This window comes from Silurus aristotelis (assembly GCF_946808225.1).
Source record: "Silurus aristotelis genome assembly, chromosome: 8".
Classification (NCBI taxonomy): domain Eukaryota; kingdom Metazoa; phylum Chordata; class Actinopteri; order Siluriformes; family Siluridae; genus Silurus; species Silurus aristotelis.
Genome location: NC_139581.1, coordinates 28,939,130 through 28,960,556, shown reverse-complemented (window position 1 = coordinate 28,960,556; position 21,427 = coordinate 28,939,130). Strand labels below are relative to the sequence as shown.

The window sequence follows — 21,427 nt, the reverse complement described above, 5'->3', positions numbered from 1 at the left end:
GAAAGAAGAGGATGAGACAGATTTGGATTGAATGGAACAAGCGCGAGACAAAATTGTAAAGGACTGAACAGAACGGGACAAAATTGGATGAGAATTGGATGGGCTCGGAATTACGATAGGACAGAAGTGGATATGATGGAACAAGATGGAACAGTTTTGGATTGAATGGAACAAGATGGAACAGGGAGAAGACAGGATGGAATGGGAAGAGCGTGGATGAATATGGAATATGGAATGACAGGAAGGGACATTTTATTTCTGTTGACACTAGGACACATTCAACAATAAATAAATCATAAATCTCTATTGCATCAATTTTATTTTTTCGGTTTTCAAATGCGTTGATGGCATTCTGGTCTTTGTGACAATTCACTGTATGCAGGCTTTAAATGATTAATCTGTCCAACTGCAGTGATACACAACAAAAATACATTCACACACATGCACCATATGATATAACACACAAACATCTACATTAACACTCCTTTGAGCTGGCAAATGTACACACTATTGTGTCTGAAGGATCCAAAAATCTCTCTCTTTAGTGTCCTTTTAAGAAATTTGTCCACTTTAGAGTACATATTTATTTGAGCAGGGAGGTGCAAAAGTCAGTAACGAGGAGACCTCTATCTGATCCGTGATTTCTGAATGAATGATGTAGTGAAGCGTGCCTTGGTCTCGTTGTCATGGCAACGCTCGGGCAAAAATAGTGCTCGTCCCGTTCGAAGAAATTTCAACCTTGGATCAAACTGATCCGGAAAGTCGAACCGGAACACGAGCAAAAAAAAAAAAAAAAAGGACAAATCACAAAAGGACAAAAACCGAATTCTAATCCTCAGAAGAAATCGCTAATAACTCTAAAGGGAGTGCGTTCGGTGGTCATGCTAGCCCTGGAATAGTACGACGAGATAAGATTACGAGAATAAAGTCGTAGCAGCGGCACTGTGGCCGCCGTACTTTGTGACTGTAGAGGGCGCTATTGGTCAAATATGTAAATTAGTCGTTTCTGTATAGTCCAATTAGCGCATTTGTTTTTCAAAGCGTGTTTAAGGTACGACTTTATTCTTGTAGTGCTACGACTCTATTTTCCATAATTCCTTTTTTTTACGTGGCACTAAAACACTTCTGATCTTGCACTGAATAAATAAAGTATAAAATAAAGAGCACAGTTAAAACCAGGCTGTGTTTGTGTACAAATAAAAAAAGCCTTTGCTGTAAACATGTCCCACACACCCACACCCACACACCCACAGTCATTGTATCACACATTAAAACATTACTATATCAATGCCTCATTACATCCAACATCGCTCCATCAGATGAAGTATTGAAGGTAGAGTAAAAACATCTCCTTATTCGTTGATGACCACAAGCAGTATACGAGTCTCCTCGATTAGTTTTCGGTTGCCTGTGGTTCCGTCACCGGACGTTCTGGCCCTCCTTCAGCTCTGCAAGGCAGAGTTCCAAATTCCTGCACCGCTCAGGAACGGTGTTCTCCGCTATCTTCTTCCTCGCATGCTTGAGCGTTTCCTCCACCCCCTTCGGCTCGGGGTGATACTGAGGCAGAAGGTGACCTCGCAAGTGCATCTCTGTCCCGCGACTTGCCAGTCCCAACAGGAAGTGCAGGAAAAGGTCCATGTGTCCGTCGGAGCGGCCGAGCGTGTGGTCGATGGCGGGTTTAAAAAGCTCGCTGACGGGTCGCTCCGCCTTCACTCGGCCCCTTTGCCGCTCCAGGACGTTCTCCCCCGTCGTCCGAAAGTTGACGTACACGTACAAGGCGGCCATGAATTTCTGCACACTGTGGTGGACGAACCTGAAACTCCGCCCTTTGTCTCTCACGGGTTCGTCCGTTTCATAAGAGATCCCGCCGCGATGAGTGACCTCGAGGACGTCCAATGCCAGACGCGACACGCTGTCTTCATAGAAGACGTTCGTTCCGTCCTGCAGCATCTTTAGCGCCAGCTCGCCCGTTTTCATCAGGTAGTCTCTATCCGGTTCTTTCCACCGCGACGCGTCGAGTCCCGTGCCGACGTAGCGCTCGATCTTGCGGTTCGTCAGCACGATGATGTACTGCACGTAGAAAGTAGTGAGCGCAGGCGTCTGCTCGAGAAAACCTCGGCTCTGCAAATGTCGCTCATACACGAAGGACATGATCCAGGAGAAGAGCGGAAGGTAGCAGGCGTCGTAGAGAACCGGAGACTCTTTGACTTGCTCTAAGACGCGCGGGCCGAGCGTCGGGTCTTTCGTGCGTTTAGTGAAATACTCGTCCTTTTGCTCGTCGCCAAATCCTTTTATCTCCGTGAACCTGCTAGCGCAAGCCGCTGGAATTTTCCGTGCGGTTGAGCGATGGGATGTGATCCAAATGCACGCATGAGGCAACAAGTGCCCTTGGATTAAACTTGTGAGGAGAGCGTCCGCAGGGGCCGAGGCCGTGATCTCTGTGACGCTCTGATTGTTGTGGAAATCGAGGGGCTGCCTGCAGAGCTCGAGCGCGTCAATGACAAAAAGCACGGAGCAGTTTTCGGAGCTCAGGAATTCCGCGTGCTTCACTTCGGGATAAAATGAGGCAAGAAACTCCAGGAAGGTCTGGGCGGAGTTTCGGACCAGGTGCAGGTCGCGACCCGGGAGGGCAAACACAAACTGGAAGTGTTGATATGCCTGCTCCTCGGCCCAGTCCATGATGAACATCTGCATAGTCACCGTAAGGCCGATGGCCGGGACGCCCGTCGTCACGACGACCCGGACACGCCCCTCGCCCTCACGCGGGCAGAAGAGCTCGCCGGTGCTGATCGGCGCCCCTTCGCCGTTCTGGGTTTTGAGCACAACGGGTGACTGGACGTACACGTGCCTGATGTAGCGCTGTTGCCCCGGGCGACAGGTCCCCTCATAAAGACTGTAGTAACGCCGTCTGTGATTGGCTCGCAGTTCAAACTGCACCAAAGCTGAAGACACACAGACAGACACGTTAGTCATGACGTACGCTGCAGCATCTATATCCGGTTCGGATCTTCTCCCGAGACCTACCTCTCCTGCACACGTTCTCCAAAGTGCGTGCCACCGCATGCTTGTTGATGTCGTACAGCGTGCGCACGGTGATGTGCAGCGCTTCTCCCTTGTCCCATTTCTCCACCATGCGGTCCACCACGCCCAGGACGTCGATCTCACCCTCCTGCTCCAGCTGCCGGAACTCCAGCTGGCCTTTACCCTGTGAGTTCAGCGTGCGAACGAAACACAGCAGCTCCACGATGTTTAGAGTTCTCAGAGAGTGCAGCATGCCCTACACACACACACACACACACACACACACACACACACACACACGGGAGTCAGTGTGCTGAGAGACTACATCACACAGTTGCACATGGTCACACACACTCACAGTGAACACGTGGGCCAGGGCGAGTTCGTCTGCCGCGTCCATCGTCGGCATGGGCGAGATCGAGGGTTCGGGAGAACTCGGCTCCACCTGGACGTTCCTCCTCTCCCGGGTTTGGGTTCCGGTCACCTGCAAGGAGCTCTCGGAATCCTCCACATCCATCAACACTTCTTCTGGATCCTGCTTCCTGAAACACACAAACACAGTTGCCTAAGTTCTAAATTCCCTGTGTCTGTGTGTGTGTGTGTGTGTGTGTGTATGTGTGTGTTTCAGTACCTTCCTAATAAAGTAATGAAGACCCCCTCATTATGGACACTGGTTCGTCTGTCTTGTGTGATTGAGGTGACGCCTGTTTCTGGTGAGTCTGGCCGATGAAGCCTGACCCTGTTTCTCACAAACACACACACACACACACACACACACACACACACACACACAAAAGTAAGTTTCGACTTACACTTTATACAATAAGCACTTTTTTTTGTTATGTATTTGTAGCTAGAAAGTGAAATTAATTTGTGTGTGTGTGTGTGTATACCTTGTAGGTAAAGTGACTTTAATGATGGTCTGAGAAGCAGCACCTGGAACCTCATCATGATCATCATCGTTATCGTCCTCTGAATCCTCACTACACATGGAGCCGTAGCTGCTGGGCGGCCGCCCCGTCATAATCCTAAAATGCACACACACACACACACACAGAGGAAACTGTTAAAGTTTTGCGAACAAAGTGATGATTGTGCAAGGAACGAAACACTTGAGAGTGATGTTATAGAAAGAAAATTTTAGATGGCACGATATGCGATGCCATGCTGTGACACGACATGTGATGGCATGCATTGAGACAACATACGATGACACGACATCTGTTTGCATGCAATGACATGACATTTGACGACACACCATGTAATGGTATGACATTCATTAAGACGACATAAGACGGCACGACATGCGATGGCACGTCCTATGTCGTTGTAATCAGATTACGATGTTGCGACCAAACACGATTTCTAAAGTTGTATATCTTTACATTATACATAAACACGTCGCGTCGCTGAACAGACAAAAATCACAAACTTTACCCTTCCACTTCAGAGTCGTTGTCGTCCATTGTAAAATCTCTGTTTTAATTCCCAGGGCTTTTTAAAAACAGGTTATTACTATTTCAGAACACAAAAAAACTTCAGGTTCTCCATCTCCATCTTTACAAAGCACCAAAAACAGCACAACATCGAAAAACCTGTCAAATAGCCTGTTAGCTAACAAGGCTAATCATCACCTCCGACTGATTCTACTGAAATATTTAACAACATATTTCGATTTCGCGTCCAAAGTAAATACTAAAACGTTATTTAAACTGACTAGAAGCTGAAAAATCAATTCATTTCAGATATTTAATCCCGTTCGTCTTTATAAAAACTAGCTGCCAAAGTTGTCTTTATCGTCGCGGAAGTTGTCGCGGCGTGATGACGTCAGGAGCTCAAGTTCGCTTCAGATCAAAGGTGGCGTCCCTGATTGCTGTATTACATTACAGAATATCATATTTTCCCCTCCTTATAATCCTTTTCTCAAAAGAATTAAATATTACATTCAGCTTTGCATTAAACAACCTCAAGTCTAAAGTTTTATTCAAGAAGTTTTGTTTACAACCTGTTTTTTGTTGTTTATAAACAATGATTTGTACATATCACGTTACAGTTTTATTTAAAAAAATGACACGCCGACACATCTTCTAATTACTATTTAAGGTCATTTGGGAACTTTGTGATATCTTGTAGCAGTGTTTTTCTTCATTGGATCGACTTCGCAACACGTCAGTCACAAAGATCTAGCAACCTTACGGAACCTGGCAATGTTTCCAAAAAGATTGAATTGAATGTGCATCTTCATAAACGAGTCTGATGCGATTCGCAATCTCGATGCGTAGTCTACGATACGATACGTTAAAGATTCATATGAAGCAGCGACTGATGTGATGCGATACGATTCACCCCGTTACGATCCGATTTCAAGTTCGATTTAACACAATGTAATTCATTGCAATGGATAAATATGCAATTCACTATGGTAGATATTCATTTTTTTTATTTCTTCTACAGCATGGCCTTCTCACAAACAGAACTTTGCAGTGAAAAAAGAAAAAGGATTAAATGAAATCGTTAAAAATTTTATTTTCCTGTTCTGTCTCCAGGAAGATGCAGCTCTACCTCTGCCATGTTAATCTGTATTTTACGTGACTCTCAGGACACACCTCGGTCTATGTAGTGTTGTGATATGACGTGAGTCATATTCACGTAGCGGCAGTGGGAACGCACTCGAGAAATAGTTTAGCGAGTCGAAAATAATCTAGTTATTATATATTGGTCACTTTCTAAATAAAAGTGTAGTGTTTTTATTATCTATTAATAATTATATATATATATATATATATATATATATTTTTTTTTTTTACTGATGCGAATAAACGTTGTGATACGCCAACGTGTATCTGATGCACTTTTTTAAATTGATACATCATGTAATTATCTTTTATGTCGATGCACCAGTGAATATTACTATCACTAGTGTTCATCAGTGAACAATTGATACCTTAATAATGATGGGACTATAACGAATGGAAATCCAATGTCACTATTAACACAGGTTCCTTTTTAAATCTGGTTCCGTGAGGATGCAAAGAAAAATTTATATTTCCAAAATAATTTATTTCTGTACAGCTGCTTTGGGACAAATCTGTTGGTAAAATTTCACTGAATTCAAGTCATGGTAGAACTGTTCATTCACCATGCTGCAGTCAAGATTTCTCAAAACAGCCAACTCCTAGAGCACACTAGCTACAATAGACCAGATTTTGAGACATACAAAAGTGGGCCTTATAGGTTTAAGAAATAGATTTAAAATATAGGTTTTAGAAATCAGTGCTTGTTCCTCTGGCATTTTAGGTGCATTATCTGTAACCTGCTACATGGCACGATACATCCTTGGCGTTATTCCACAAACAATGCACAGGGTGAGATTTAAGAGAACCATTGACCCTGCAAAAGCAAAAAAAAAATCTTGCAAACGATGCTTAAACAAAACGAAAAAACATACACCGCACACACCGAGTCACTTCGATGAGACTTTTATTTCTTAGCGTGAAACTGAAACCTTTAAAAGTGAAAATGAAGCAAGGGATAGAAAAAACAGGACAAACATTTAAAAATGGGAGATGAAACGAAAAAAAAATACGACATACATACATACATAGGTGACAAATTAGTGGTGAGAATGAGCTTTTAACCAAACTCTATTGACTGTTGGATCATGGAATATGTGCCAAAGGCAAAAAACGAAGAATTTTCAGAATGGCAAGATCCAAACCATAAGCATTTAAAAATGCACCAAAAAAAGATTATATACGATTCTGAATATTTACAGCTTTGAGGAAAAAAAAACCAAACAAACCCAGAAGTCTATAAGGCTGTTCCACAAATTATACCAAGCGCCTTATACGATTATAGCTGCTATAAATGTCGGTCTTACTGCGTACCGCTATATGTCCGTTTCATCCTGTTTGGGTCACATGGGGTGGAGAAGTGCAGTCTCGATGCAACAGCATTCATTTTTAGATTTGTAGTGATTTTGGTCAAAAACGGAAAAATCCGCACAACGAAGTGAGAGCGTTAAGTGCAATAACGTTTCCTCTGATAAAGAAAAAAAAAAGCAAAAAGATACAAATCACAATACAGAGTATAATAATAATAATAAAAAAAAATCCAGGACCAATCATTCGTCAGAAAAAACTACTGGGATCAATTCTATTGCACGTTGTTGAGGACGAGGGAAGACTCGATCTCACATCTTTATCCTGAACTTCATCAACTGTAAAGAAAAGAGCAAAAGGAGGAGAGTGTGTTTATTACCACCCACTAACTATAAAATCATCCCCAGCTCCCGGTTTGAACCCAGTGCACATACACAACACATGCACACACTTCCGTTCTCACTAGCGGCTAATCGTTTGTGGACGTGGCTTGGGAAAAGCTGTGAAAGAAAACAAAAAAGAGAAGAAAATCTTGATTCGAATGCTGCTCGCTAGTGAGAACACAACGATAGAAGGTTGAGAGATTAAGACACCAAATACTAGTGATCCAGACAGTTCCCTTTCCACAATCCCATCACCGAAACGGAGAAGAAAACTAACGATATATCCGATGCGTTACCTGATTGGAATCAGAGCAAACCTCCGAAAGCGGTGTTCTGTTTGGACACACACACACAGCTCAGATTTAGTGTGAGGGAAGTCATGGCTTTTCTCATGAAAGGAGTTCGACAGACCATAGTTTGTGGACACCTAACCATAAGATTCCATGTGCTTTTCGGACATCCCATTCAATATTGAGTGCCCATCTGCTCTTATAATAAGCTCCACTCTTATGGGAAGATGTTTGAATAGACTGGAGAAGATGTGAGATTTTATTCAGCCACAAAGGCTATAAAGTAAAGTACTGATGTAGATGAGGAGGCCTGAGGTACAGTTCCAATTCATCCCAGTAGGGTTGCATTCAGAGCTCTACAGCAAATCTTCATGGAGCTGGCTTTGTGCATGGAACAGGTTTGATTTCATGCCCCCACATCCAAAGATGTCCTATACAACTGTGTCACTATTTTTTTTGTGGCAACAGTTTGTGAAAAAAACACGCATGGCTGGAGAAATCAGGTGTCCCGATACTTTTGCCCATATCATGTATATTTAGGGCTATTGGATATAACCTTTGACCCACCACACGTACCTTTTTTGCGCTGCTGGTGATCTTTGGTGACTTTGTGCTGGTGGTGCGCGGGGATTTGCGGAGTTTGTTGATGCCGCGCTGCAGCCTGCTGTCGCCGCGCACAACTTTTTTAGGGGTGTTATCGATCATGAACGCCATGGACTGCCTCCGATCAGCCTGCAAAACACACACACACAAACACACACACAAACACACACACAAACACACACACAAACACACACACAAACACACACACAAACACTCAATTTAAGTGTTTGAAAAAAGTATCAGAACTTGATAACAATAATAAAGGAAGGACGGAATCATGAAAGTGAGCTTAATGAAGTATATATTAATTATATTAATAAATAGTGAGGAAAATAAAAGACAGATTTAAAATGAAACAAAAATTAACACCCCAAATAAGTAAAGTTACATCCAAAATGATAAAAATAAATAAATATGCATGTGGTGCAGTGATTCGCCTCAAGAGGCCACTCTTGTACTGTATAAAAAGCAACCAGGAAAAACTATCGCCATCGTTACTGTTAATGGGCAAAACCATCAAATCGGTCGACCTCTAGAAATAAAGCGGATGAATAAACACATACACAACAGTCTTACACACACACACACACACACGAGGACAAAGACGTACCAAAGAAGGTGCAATGTTCTGCGAGTTGGCAGAGCGAAGATTCCTGCCTTTCGGAGTTCGAGGGAAGCAGCTGACTAACTTCTTTGCCTAAAGGAAAAAAAATAAAGCATTGCTTTATATATCTACATAATTTCAAAACCAGAAGGCGTGAGCATGTTAAGTGCCCTCACCTCGGGCGTGTCCAAATCCTGTATTTGCCCCGTGGGCCGTTTGGGGGCCAGCGGGCTACGTGTGGATCGCACTTCTCGTGCTTTGGACACCTGGGTCGTGCGTTGTGAAGGGGCGTGGCCATGAGAAGCTGCAGGAGGCGGAGCTAGGGAGACCCGGTGAGCAGCGACCGATTCCTTGATCTGGGACGGGATCGTGGAGGCGCGCCGAATTGTCTCTTTAGGGTCGCCGCTGCGAACGTCCTCGTCGGTTACGGGCAGGTGCGAGAAACCCAGGCTGGGCTGCAGGGGAGAGAAAAGCACATCAAGTTACATAAGATCCAGTAATCATCAGCTGCAGATTTAGACCAAAATTAAGCCCAATTAATTTATGAAAAACAAATAAATAAATAAAAGCGCTAGCTAACATTAACCCCACCAGCTAATTCTTTTTATAAAGCTAGTTGGGTTTGTACCCTGGACTCCAGCGGGTAGCTGCTCTTCAGGTGAGGTAAACACGCTTTGTTACGTGACTGCAGCTCTGCGATTCTCATCCAGTCTTCGGCGAAGTGGTCTGGCTCGTACTCGGATCCTATGCAAAACGCGCTTGTGGCTGCAAAGAGAGAGAAGAAAAAAGATAGAGACAAGGTCCGAGATAAATCAAGACCGAGACAAACAGAAAGAAGAGAGACGGATGGACAAATGAACACAGAGACAGGGAGAAGAAACGGAAGTCAAAATAGAAAGCCGAAAATTTGGAGGGAAAAAAAGAAAGATAAAAGAAAAGCAGGCAAAGAATGGAAATAAAGAGAGAAAGAGAGAGAGAGAGAGAGAGAGAGAGAGAGAGAGAGAGAGAGAGAAAGACAGACAGACAGAATATAAGACAGAAAAGTAAAGACAAAAAAGACACAATTAGAGTAAAAATTTGATGCTTAAAAGAAAAAAGGGAAATAAGGGAGGGATAGAAACAAACAAATGAAGATGAATATGACCGAACATGCAAGTCATTCACCTCTTGGGGGAACCGGGAGGTGCGCGTTGCTCCGGCGATACCCGGGAAGGCTGAGAAGTTTGTTGGGATCCTCAAAGATCTCTGTGGAGACGGGGCGAGCTTTGTGCGAGGCCAGATTAGGCTGCGACTGAGCTGAGTGCAGGCTGAAGAAAGATTCGTCTGCTTCTGCCGTGCCACTGAGAGGAGTTTTCTAAAGGAATATCAATAATATTCCAGTTTAAACAAACATACATATAGAACAACACACAGCCATAAATGGAATCAACTGTACAAAAGTGTACTCTGCCCCCTACCTTGGTCATGGTGATGTTGATGACTTGTGTGGTGCGTCGTCTTTGGACCGAGTCGCTCGGCTTCTTTGCTGAATCGAGAGTTAACTCTTCGAATGACGCGAGGCTGCTTTCGAATTTGTGGTCCTGGTTGGTGGCGGCGTGTTTCTTCACCCGCGGCATCATGGGGGTGAAGTACAGGGTCTCGAGTGAACCTCCATCTTGAGCGCGGCGTTTGGCTGCCAATCGTTCGGAACTTCGGACCAAAGGTGTGCTGGACTCGCTGGGAACGGTGTGTTTATTGCTGAAAGAAAAAGAGAACGAGATTCAGGTAGTACTTGCTATAACCTCACCCCACCTTTTTTTTATTTTTTATTGCCCCCCATTCCCAAACCCCCCTCGCTTTTTAAATCGAAACGAGGCCCAGCCCACTCAGGAACTTTTCATCCTGTTTACATCGGGAGCTGTGCAACAGCAGCGCCAATCTCAGAAGGTACATAACTAAAGGACGCGCTCGGTTTTCAGTGTCCGGTGACGCCAATAAAAAAAGGAGAGACGAGAGCTAAAATTGGGCTTGGAAGCACCTAAAACACTACCCAGTGTACATTCTGGCAGCACCCCAACGTATCGAACGAAAACTAAAATGCCACACAAACATACAGTGCATCTTGTGAACCACAGATGAGAAGCCCTCAAAATAACAAAAAAAAAATATGGACGTTACCTAATGGTGTTCAGAGAATCATCGGGGTCGAGGTCCAGGCTGTCCGAGCTGGTGTTTTGCGGATTCTCTGGGATTTTCCGATAACCACTTTCTCTGTGTTTCACCTGGACACTCGGGCCTCCTTGTTTTCTCTGTTCTCTCAGCTGGCGATCTGCATATTCCAACTGCGAAACACAAAACACGATGACTTTGTTGCACTTTTCACATGTAGCCTTTTTGCGACGCCACCATGTTACAATACGAGTGAATATTTCCATTACTATTCACTCACCTGGGTCTCCAGACTCTTGACCTTCACCATCAAACTCTTCTCGGATGCCTTGATCTTCTCAAGCTCCATGGAGACAAGTTTCAGCTCAGCCTTCAGAGTGTTTGCCTCACTTGCACTGGTTTCCAAAGAAGCCAGAAGTTTCTGACATGCTTCCTGCTCCTCGAGGAGTAGTTGTTTTTTGCCGTTGTAATGAGTTAACGCCTTTTCTACCTGCCAAAGCACAAAGAAAGTGGTGAATCATCTGGACTCTACCTGGTACCACTTACACACGTAAAAGAAAGGGAGGCGATCCTCACCTGAACTTTGTAGTGCTCCACTGCTTCCGTCTTCACCGTGAGCTGCTCCTGTAGTTCTTGGTTCTGCTTCTCTTTCTTTTGGATGGCCTCCTTCATAACCCGGGTTGATTCAGTGTGTTCCTTCAGCTTAGCCTCCAATTCTTCTCCAAGTCTTTGGAAGGCATCACACTCCCGCTTAAGTGATTGGTTTACTGAGGACAGATGCTCCTTTTCCTTTGTCAGTGTCTTTACTTCCTGCTGCAGGCCACTCTGGAGGTCATCCAGAGCCTCCTGTTGGGCGTTTCTCTCAGTCTGGAGGGACTGGTTCACAGAGGTAAGGGAATCTTTCTCCTTTGCCAAGGTCTCCAGTTGCTGATGATACTCCTCAAGCTCTTGCTTTTGCTTGAGGTGCAGCTCAGCAACTGCTTTCTCCAAGACTTGGTTAAAATGACAGGCATCTTGCTTCTGCTTCTCAGTCTCCTTAAACTGATCTTGAAGCAAATTTAGCTCAGATTTTCTTCCGGATGCAAGTCTAGATGCTTCTTCGACCTGGACCTGAAGCTGAGAAACCTTCGCCTCAAATTCAGCTCTTAGAGCCTTCTCAGATTCTTGAGTGCTGTGCCTTGCTGCTTCTTCCTTTTTTACTTTTAGTTGAAGATTTTGAATTTCAGCCTCTCTTTCATCTGATAGTCTTGAAAATTCTTTAACCTTCACCTGAAGTTCCTTAACTTGTTCATCAAGAGCGTTTTCTCGCTGTTGTGCAACTTCTTTGCAGGAGACCAGCTCTGCTCTCATTTTCCTGGCTTCTTCAAGGTCTTCAAGAAGGGACTGGTTCACAGAGGCAAGATGATCCTTCTCATTCTTAAGGGTCCCCCGATCTTTTTGGTATTTATCTTTGCTTTCTTGCAGATCAGCCTTGAGGGCATTTAACTCATCCCGTTGCTCCAATTTCTTTGCCTGAAGGTTCTGGTTCACTAAGGCAAGCTCTTCCTTCTCATTCCTCAAGGTTTCCAAGTCTTTTTCATGTTTGTTTAGTTTCTCTTGGAGGTCAGCCTTGAGGGCATTTAACTCCTCCTGTTGCTCCAATTTCTGTGCATGCAGCGTCTGGCACTCACTCTGGAGGGACTGGTTCACAGAACAGAAATGTTCCTGTTCCTTCTTCAAAGTGTCAAATTCTTGTCTAAATCCATCTTGGGCATTCTGTAGGTCAGCCTTGAGTGCACTTAGCGTCTCCTGTTGTTCCTTGTTCTCTGCCTGCAAAGTCTGGCACTTAGTCTGAATGGACAGATTCACAGTGGCAAGATGATCTTTCTCATTCTTTTGGGTCTCGAGATCTTTTTGGTATTTATCTTTGCTTTCTTGCAGATCAGCCTTGAGGGCATTTAACTCATCCCGTTGCTCCAATTTCTCTGCCTGAAGGTTCTGGTTCACTAAGGAAAGCTCTTCCTTCTCGTTCCTCAAGGTTTCCAAGTCTTTTTCAAGTTTGTTTAGTTTCTCTTGAAAGTCAGCCTTGAGGGCATTTAATGCCTCCTCTTGCCCCATTTTCAGTGCTTGCATGTCTTGGCACTCATTTTGTAGGGACTGGTTTACTGAAGAGAGATGGTCCTTCTCATTCTTCAAGGTTGCCAGATCTTTTTCATGTTTATTTGTATGTTCTTTCAGTTCAGCCTTGAGGGCATTTATCTCCACCTGTTGAGCTGTTTTTTCTGCCTGCAGGTTCTCACACTCACTCTGCAGGGACTGGGTCACTGAGGCAAGATGTTCCTGTCCTTTCTTCAAAGTTTCTATCTCGTTTTGGTAATTATCTTGGGCATTCTGAAGGTCTACCTTGAGTGCATTTAGTGTCTCCTGTTGTTCCTTATTCTCCAATTGCAAGGTTTGGCACTCAGTCTGGAAGGACTGATTCGCTAAAGAGAACTGATCCTTCTCATTCGTTAAGATCTCCAGATCTTTTCGGCATTGAGCTTTGTTTTCTTGCAACTCAGCCTTAAGGGCATTTAACTCCTCCAGCTGCACCATATTCTCTGCCTTTAAGTTCTGGCACTCAGTCTCAAGAGACTGATTAATGGAGGTGAGGTGGATGTTCTCCTTCTTCAATGTTCCTACTTCTTGCTGGTGGCCATCTCGAGCATTCTGTAAATCAACCTTCAGTACATTTAGTGTCTCCTCTTGCTTTTTGTTCTCTGTGTGCAAGTTCTCACACTCGGTCTGAAGGGACTGGTTCGCTGAGGAAAGATGCTCTTGTTCCCTCTTCAATGTCTCGATCTCTTGCTGGTACCCATTTTGGGTGTTCTGGAGATCAGCTTTTAAGGTCTCCATAGCCTCATGGTGACCTTTGTTCTCTGCCTGCAAGTTCTTAGACTCAATTTGGAGAGACTGGTTTACTGAAGAGAGACGTTCGTTTTCTTTTTCTATGATCTCCAAATCCTTCCGGTACCCATCTTGGGTTTTCTGAAGATCAACCTTGAGAGTATTCAGGGCCTCTTGCTGTCCCTTGTTCTCAGTCTGCAAGTTCTGACACTCATCCTGGAGATTCTCCTTCTCCTTCCTCAGGGCTTCTAGATCGCTCTGATATCTATCTTGGGTGCTCTGCAAGTCAGCCCTAAATGCACTTAAGGTTTCCTGTTGCTCCTTGCTCTCTGCCCGCAAGGTCTGGGATTCACCACGGAGAGACTCATTCATCACACACAGGTGTTCCTTTTCTATTTTCAAGCTTTCCAAATCTTGCTGGTACATATCCAGCGCTTGTTTCTGCTTACTGCGAAGCTCAGTCACTTGTCTCTCTAAAGTTTCCTTGGCCTGACAAGCTTCACTAGCAAGGGTCTCTTTCTGTTGGTACATGAGCTCCAGTTCTTTGAGTTTTTCTTTCGTCGACTCCAAAAGATCATTTGTAGCTGCGGTCTGATGCTTAACAGACTCAAGTTGCCCCTTCAAGTCTGCCACATTCTCAAGTTCGTTCTGAAGAGCTTCTTCGGATTTTTGAAGGAGTTCCTGGTTGTACACTTCTTGCTCTTTCAACTTTTCACAAAGAGAACCGAGCTGTATTTCTCTTTCAGAAGCAAAACTATTCAGATCCTGAACTCTAGTTTGAAGTTCAGTTACTTCTCTGTGGAGATCTTTACGTTGAGTCTCCTCAATTTCCTGAGCTTTTGCTCGGAGATTCTCTTGACGCTGAACCTCCTCTTGAAGCTTGAGTAACTCTGAATGTCTTTCTGTAGCAACTGTAGTGGCCTCTGCTAATTTATTCTGAAGTTGAGCAAAGCTTTCCTCCAAGGATTTGTTTTGTACGGTCAAAAGTGAAACCTCTTGATCTTTTTGGAGTGCGGCATCCTGTTGGCGAGACATTTCTTCTTTAAGGAAATTCATCTCTTTTAACGACTCCTCCAATTTCTTCAAATGTCCATCAATCTCCTGCTGAAGTTGTGCAACCTCAGCTCTCAAAGACTGCTCCTGGACTTCATGGGCCTTCTTTGAAGACTTGAAACTCATTTCCAAGCTGGCAACACTCTGTCTTTCAACGGAAAGCTCTTCCTTTAACTCCTTTAACTGCTGGGCCAGATCTTTGAGACTTTCAACTTTCTCAGTGATAAGTTTCTCGGCTTCGGCTAGTTGTAACTTTAGTTTTGCAATAGCAAGCCTCTGCTCTTCAACTTCTTGCTGGTGAAGGTTGTGCATTTCAATGGACTTCATCTCTATTGACTGAAGGCTGACCTGAAGGGCCTGGATTTCTCCTTCCTTCTGTTCAAGCACCACCTTTAAGCCTTGTACTTCCCTGTCTTTGAATACCACATCTTCAGTCAGTTTTTGTGAAAGTCCTTCTACATCCAAGAGTTGCCTTTGCAGACTGTCTGCCTTGTTTTGAAATTGGGCCAGTTCCTGCTGTTGTGTGACAAGTTCTTGATCTTTGGAAATCAGTTTTTCTTTTAGGACTGAGAGTTCAATTTCGCTTTTCTTCAGAGACTCGACAGTTCCCTCAATTTTACTTTGTAATTCTGATATTTTGCTCTGATTATCTGTAATAATTTGAAGCAGTTCAGTCTCCTGCTCCTCTTTGGCCTTGGTCAGTTGAGCAAGTTGTGACTGGGCTCGATCCCGCTCTTCTGCTAGACTTGCTTTGATGTCTATTCCTTCTTGGGTTAATTTCTCAATGCACGATTCAGCATCAAGCTTCTGATGCTTCATTTTGTGAAGTTCGAGGCTCAGGGTATCTAGCTCAGCAAACATGTCGTGAGCTTTTTGCTCCTGTTTTTGAAACTTTTCCTCCATCCACGCTTTTTGCTGCTCTCTCGATGTAAAAAGCTCCTCACTCCTTTTTCTCTCGGCATCCAGCTCAGTTTGCAGATTTGCGACGGTATCATCCAGAGCTGAGATTCTGGCTCTGAGAGAGGCATTCTCTTCTACCACTTTTTGATGGTCTGCCAACTTTTTCTCATATTCCACAAGGGAGATTTGGGCATTTTGCAGGTTGGATCTGACCGTGTTAAGAACTTCCTGTTGTGTAGTATTTTCTGTTTCAATGTTTTGGCATTTGGATTGTAGCATATTGACCATATCCTCCAAAGAGGCGACTTTTGCCTCCAGTGCCCCGCGTTGCTGTCGAAGTTCGGCAGATGCAGCAATCTCTTCTGTCAGCTGGCCTTCAAGTTGTTGAAGATGAGCAAGATCAGTTTCCAAAGCTGCTATCTGGGAGATCAGAGTTTCCTGCTTGGTCCTTGAAGCTTGTTCCTGCACTTCCTTCTCTGCTTGCATATTATCTATCGACTGCTGAAGATCTGAAATACGCCCCTCCAAGCGCTCGGTTTCCTTTTCAAACGAGCTTCTCTCTTCTGCCAACAGTGTTTCGACGGCAATTTTCTCCTTCTTAACAATGGAAATGGTTTCATCCAGCTGGGAGAGTTTTAGAGTCAAATCTGCAAGTTCCTGCTGCAGTTTCTCCCGCTGTGGAGGCAGGAATTTACAATTTAAAAGACGCAAAGACGAGGAGCAGAACATGTTAGAAGGGATACTAATTACTTCAGTGTCATGATGTATGTGTGGAGTAGCGACTCAGACTTGGTGTGTGACCAGCTGGTTATTTTTTACAAATACGGGTACCCGTGTTACAATGGTTCAATTACGATCTTTCTATGACAAAATTGTACAAATATTTGAAGCGCTGCAAAATTATATACCGTAATTATTTCAATTCATAAATTACACTATACTGCTCCATACTGATCACCATTCTTTACGGCTCCTGAGCCACGCCTCGATAGGGGCTATCAGAACACATTTTCTTTACCTGTACTAAACTAAAAGTAGCATTACATAATCTAGGACCAACCACCAGTTCTGGAATAAATTGAATGAAAATCTGGATGAAAACGTGAATAGCATACACAATAACGCATACCTCTACGATGGGTCCCAGGACTTCGCCTTTCTCTTGGGTTTGCTGTAAGAGATTGGCGAGCTCATCTTCCAAGACCGAGATCTTTCCTTGCAAGATCTGAATTTGCTCCGAGAGACAATCCTGAATGACGAGGTAAAAACAGCCAGCAAAGGAGGTCAGGATGGATGGAGGAGAACGCGAGATAAGAACCATTCTTGAAATGTTACTAGGAATAAAAACAACAAAGTCACCCTGTCAGTGAGGGCCTGGTTCAGCTCCCTTTGTAGCAGGTCTTTCCTATTCTCCCACTCGGCCTCGGATGAACCGTGAGCTTCTGTTAGTTTGGCGACCTCCTCCTCTGCCCTCGCGAGCTGCCCGAAGGTGTTTCTCATCTGGTAAATGAGAAAGGATCTCTTTTATACAAAACAGCCGGCTGCGGCGATTTGGGACCGTCGCCGTAGAAACAGAAATGGCTCCCTACCTGAGCGGCAAGCGTGCCGTTCTCCTCCATGAGTTCGTCGATCCGTCTCTCTTTCTGACTGTTGTCCGTTTTGAGGTCTCGACACTGCTTTATGACCTCGTGGACCCGTGTGAGGAGTCTGCAACGGAGAAATGAATAATGAGACACGCAGAAAGACGTCCTACAATTCAGGACGGATTTTTATGCAAGGGTTACCCATCGTTCTTCTGCTGCAGCTCAGTCAGGGCAGCTTTCTGCTCCTTCTCCATCTCCTCCTGATCCCTCTGCAAGCGCTGCAGTTTGTGCTGGAGCTGACTGATCCGACCCTCTGTCGGAAGAGAAAGACGGCGAGGATGAGACGTACTTCATAAAATCTAATCGAGTAGTCCGGTAGTCCCCTATTGTACGATTACCCCTATTGTAACTTGTCCTAGACGACCCAGGAGTCTTAAAGAATGGTGACCAGTATGGGGGAGTGTACAGTAATTTAACTACAACACGATTTATTGAGTTGTTGTTCCACGAGTTATGTCCGTAATTATTCTGTAAGCTCGCATAGCTAGCGTCTAACCTTTCTCCGAGAGGAGGCCCATGCGCTCGGCCAGTTCTCGCTCTAGTTCGTCACGCACGTCTCCTTCGCGGGCCAACTCCTTCCGTAGCCTCTTCACCTGCACCTGAGGCGTGCTCATCAGCTCCTGTATCGGGGAGCTAACAGAAGAAAGAACGGGACGATCAGGCGAATGTAAATGTAACCCACACGTTGGTGGATAGACAGACACACCCGGATTCCGAAGCGATAAAACAAAGATGTAGGTACGATTTTTTTTTTTAGCCCCGCCCCCCAAGAAGAGCAGGTGGGTCAAGCCTTTAAATAACAACAGGCAGACAGGTTGGAGACGCACGGTGACACACGGCTGTGGGTAGCTCACCCGACGAACGAGCTGGAGGCCACGGTGTTGAGCTCCACGAAGCTGACCAGGGGAGAACGGCGGGAAAATACGGGCGAGCCGTCCTCGCTGTGAGAGGACGTACTGCTCACAGACGAGGTGTGGATCAAAGCTGAAAGAGATGAAGGGGTGAAGACGTGTGATTATTTCAATGATACCATGACACCATGTGGAATACAAACGAGACCATTATACATCTGAAGCTTTAATAAACACTCACAGCTTGTGGTGAGGAGTTTGTCCAAACCTTCACGCAGAGACAAACCGCTCACGCCATGCTGCACGTAACGCAACATCGTCGCCATCTGCAGCTGGGGGGAGAAATAGAACGAGAGGAACAATTATTTGTTCTGCTGGACAAAGGGAAACATGGTGACACTTCTGGAAACTTCATCTGGTGGAGACTTAACAGGGATTTATGGGAATTAAGAAATTTGGAGAAATTTATATAAACTAAATCTGGTTTGGTGAGTATAATTTTGCAAAATAAAATGCTACACAATATCTTACACACAGCACACATACAGTTATGCAATATGCATTTCATTTTACATGAAAACTGTTTTTGTTTTGTGCGCAGGATTCGAGATTCGAGTGCGTTATGCCATGGAAACATGCGCAGTCCGTGTAGGGGGCGTGGCATCTGTCGCCCTGCAGCAAGTTCGTAGTTATTCAGCTAACTTGGGATTTTGTAAATTCACTGTTTATACCCATGAATTTCCATTAATTCCCATTAAAAAATTCCAGTTGTGAACATTCCCGGAATTTTGCAACCCCACACACACACACGGAGGGGTTACCTCGGTTTCAAAATCCACTTTGGGCACCAGACCGCTGTCGACGAGGCCATAGTAGCACAGGAGCAGCACGACCTAAACATAGAGAATATTGTTTTTCATACAGACTCACACACACACACACCAATTTCACTGAATATCAGCTGCTTATAACACGAACTGGAGCTTTACAAGTGTTTGTTGCCACTAAAACGCCGCACCTTGGTGAGCTCCATTTCCAGCATCCTTCCCTTTGCCAGTGTAAGGAGGACACACTCTTCTACGTGACACACATCTGAAGGAGATAACGACAAGGCCAAACACGTCATTCAAGAAAGGAAAGACCACACACCCCTGAATATAAAGTCAGGAGCAACAAAACCTACCGTGGAGAAAGTCAGTGATGATGGACAGACGTTCTGCTTGAGGCAGATGCACAGGCGCCTGATTAGGCTCCTCCCCCTTCCTGCAATAACCAATCAGAGAGAGAATAAACGTGCGGTAGGATATAACGCATAGACAAACATTTCACAGCATTTCCACGAGTCGTTGCTTGGACTCACGACTCACAGTTTATAGGCGAGTCTGAGCAGCAGAGATCCGTCCTGCAGGTGAGCGATTCGCTGCACGGGTTCGTCCAGCTGCAGGCCGTTGATCTGCAATTAAACATCATGGATCACGTTGTATATTTGCTTGCAACAATAAATAAAATCAGGGAACGTGATGAAGTGGACGTACCCATGCCAGAAGTGCCTCTTCCTTGGCTGGATGCAGTGCCATGGCTGTCTGAAAGTACAAATGTATTGGTTAATTTTCCCATTTTATTAGACTAAGAGTCATATTTGTCACAAAGTACACATTTTTATTTGTTGGGTTATATTTTTGAGGAACGGCCATGATGGTGAACGAATGAAATACTATATACACTAATGTATAGCTTTATATTTTTCCCACTAAAAGACGTCCCTGTGATGAAGCTTTGAGTAAACGAACAGGATGTAGCTTCATTAAAACACAAAAATACTTTGACACGAGTGTATAACAAATTAAAATAATAATAATAATAATAATAATAATAATAATAATAACTGTTGTGCGCGTATACACAGTGATTTACGGTAAATTTCGTCTCGTTTGAAATAAAAAGCAGGTCAATTTTATATAGGAGAAAATCAATTTTTACACATTTTCACTCCTAAAATGTTACAGACTGTTTTTAATATCATGAATAAAAATTTTCGAGATAGCAGAAATAATAAAGCTGAGATATTGGTGAAAACTGTTCTGTTAAAACAAACATATAAAATGATATTAGGAACACGCTGCTAGATATAAATCGAAAAAAAATATTTAGAATATAAAAAAAGTATAATACTCTACAATGATAATTATAAACAAAAAATAATATACAAAATAATACATTTAATCACGTAGATTTAAAACAACCGAGTGCTGTTTACCGTAAACCCGCGGATATGCGCTCATCATGATTTCTACATTCACACGCGCTCGAGTTTTCGGTTCTTTTAAACGAAAGTAAATTAAAACTGTACTTATTTATCTAAAAATATAGGTCTATTAACTCACAATTACCAGCTCATTCCACAATATAACAAGTTATACACGTTTATTTTATATACTAAATCAACGCGTTTGTAGCCCAGTGTGACCTTTACAACAACAAACACACAGAAATACGTGCTAATAATAATATTATATTTCTATAAATAACAAATAAACACAAGTTAACTCACCTTATTAGTCCAAAAATCTTAAAAACTGAACATTAGTTCTGGTTTAATGAAATATATGTTGGTATTTCTCGATTCTTTCATAGACGAACTTTTTTCAAACGGCGGCGCTCAACTATCTGGAGTTTTTTGAGCTGCAGCCGAGTCATCTGATTGGATGGATTGAATTGTGATGTAACGCATATCCGGTGTTTCATTGGTTGAGAGAAAATAAAACGAGCCAATGAAGACTCGAGGTGGGTGCGTCAAACTGATGCCGGAAGTGAATTTCCCTTCGAGTATATAATTTATATATATTTGTTTTTAGTTTTATATATATATATTTATAATTTTTTTTATCAGAAAAATATATAATAATTATTTTTTTATTACATCTTATGCATTTTTTTAAATAAAGACTTTCGAGAAATGTATTGATCGTTTTTCTGTTGTGTTGCCATCACCTCGCAATTTCACCCTTTTTTAAGTTAAATTCTGTAAAACTGTATTTCTGTAACACTTTTAACAATAGACAATTTCCCAAAGCAGCATTATACAATAAATAGATTACAGATATACAATTTTAAATGTATAAATCAGTCTCTAGGTGTATCCTTTATAGGTTTACGCAACAAACACCAAACTCACATTTGTTTAC

At 43.5% G+C, this 21,427-nt stretch overlaps 2 protein-coding genes across 3 annotated transcripts; both read right to left on the bottom strand.

The window, feature by feature from the left end:
* Positions 1-302: 302 nt before the first annotated feature.
* On the bottom strand, positions 303-4,869 carry nlrc3l (NLR family, CARD domain containing 3-like). Its single transcript, XM_083548527.1, has 6 exons — positions 4,459-4,869; positions 3,915-4,049; positions 3,653-3,760; positions 3,380-3,563; positions 3,025-3,277; positions 303-2,942 (listed from the first exon to the last, which is right to left on the bottom strand). Exons 1-6 carry the CDS (start codon positions 4,485-4,487, stop codon positions 1,420-1,422), a joined length of 2,232 nt encoding a protein of 743 aa, XP_083404653.1. The 5' UTR covers positions 4,488-4,869; the 3' UTR covers positions 303-1,419.
* Positions 4,870-6,486: 1,617 nt separating this feature from the next.
* Positions 6,487-20,937, bottom strand: numa1 (nuclear mitotic apparatus protein 1). 2 transcript variants are annotated; one of them, XM_083549635.1, is made up of 24 exons: positions 20,794-20,937; positions 19,778-19,825; positions 19,610-19,695; positions 19,426-19,505; positions 19,261-19,334; positions 19,064-19,135; positions 18,484-18,574; positions 18,246-18,375; positions 17,888-18,024; positions 17,533-17,644; positions 17,338-17,455; positions 17,108-17,248; positions 16,878-16,997; positions 11,507-16,423; positions 11,211-11,420; positions 10,940-11,103; positions 10,240-10,519; positions 9,947-10,136; positions 9,411-9,547; positions 8,959-9,237; positions 8,789-8,875; positions 8,152-8,307; positions 7,582-7,618; positions 6,487-7,240 (listed from the first exon to the last, which is right to left on the bottom strand). In XM_083549635.1, exons 2-23 carry the CDS (start codon positions 19,817-19,819, stop codon positions 7,592-7,594), a joined length of 7,650 nt encoding a protein of 2,549 aa, XP_083405761.1. In that variant the 5' UTR covers positions 19,820-19,825; positions 20,794-20,937; the 3' UTR covers positions 6,487-7,240; positions 7,582-7,591. The 2 variants fall into 2 exon arrangements, with proteins under 2 accessions (XP_083405761.1, XP_083405760.1); XM_083549634.1 differs by lacking the exon at positions 7,582-7,618.
* Positions 20,938-21,427: the final 490 nt, after the last annotated feature.

Excerpts from the sequence above, each read along its gene's own strand:
- nlrc3l (XM_083548527.1), bottom strand. The coding sequence starts at position 4,487 with ATGGACGACAACGACTCTGAAGTGGAAGG. Across the intron at positions 3,564-3,652 it reads TTCATTACTTTATTAGGAAG|GAAGCAGGATCCAGAAGAAG; the intron begins GTACTGAAACAC and ends TGTGTGTTTCAG. Across the intron at positions 3,278-3,379 it reads CCCTGGCCCACGTGTTCACT|GGCATGCTGCACTCTCTGAG; the intron begins GTGAGTGTGTGT and ends GTGTGTGTGTAG.
- numa1 (XM_083549635.1), bottom strand. The coding sequence starts at position 19,819 with ATGGCACTGCATCCAGCCAAGGAAGAGGCACTTCTGGCATGG. Across the intron at positions 19,696-19,777 it reads AAGAGGCACTTCTGGCATGG|ATCAACGGCCTGCAGCTGGA; the intron begins GTACGTCCACTT and ends GTTTAATTGCAG. Across the intron at positions 18,025-18,245 it reads GCCTCCAGCTCGTTCGTCGG|CTCCCCGATACAGGAGCTGA; the intron begins GTGAGCTACCCA and ends TTCTTCTGTTAG.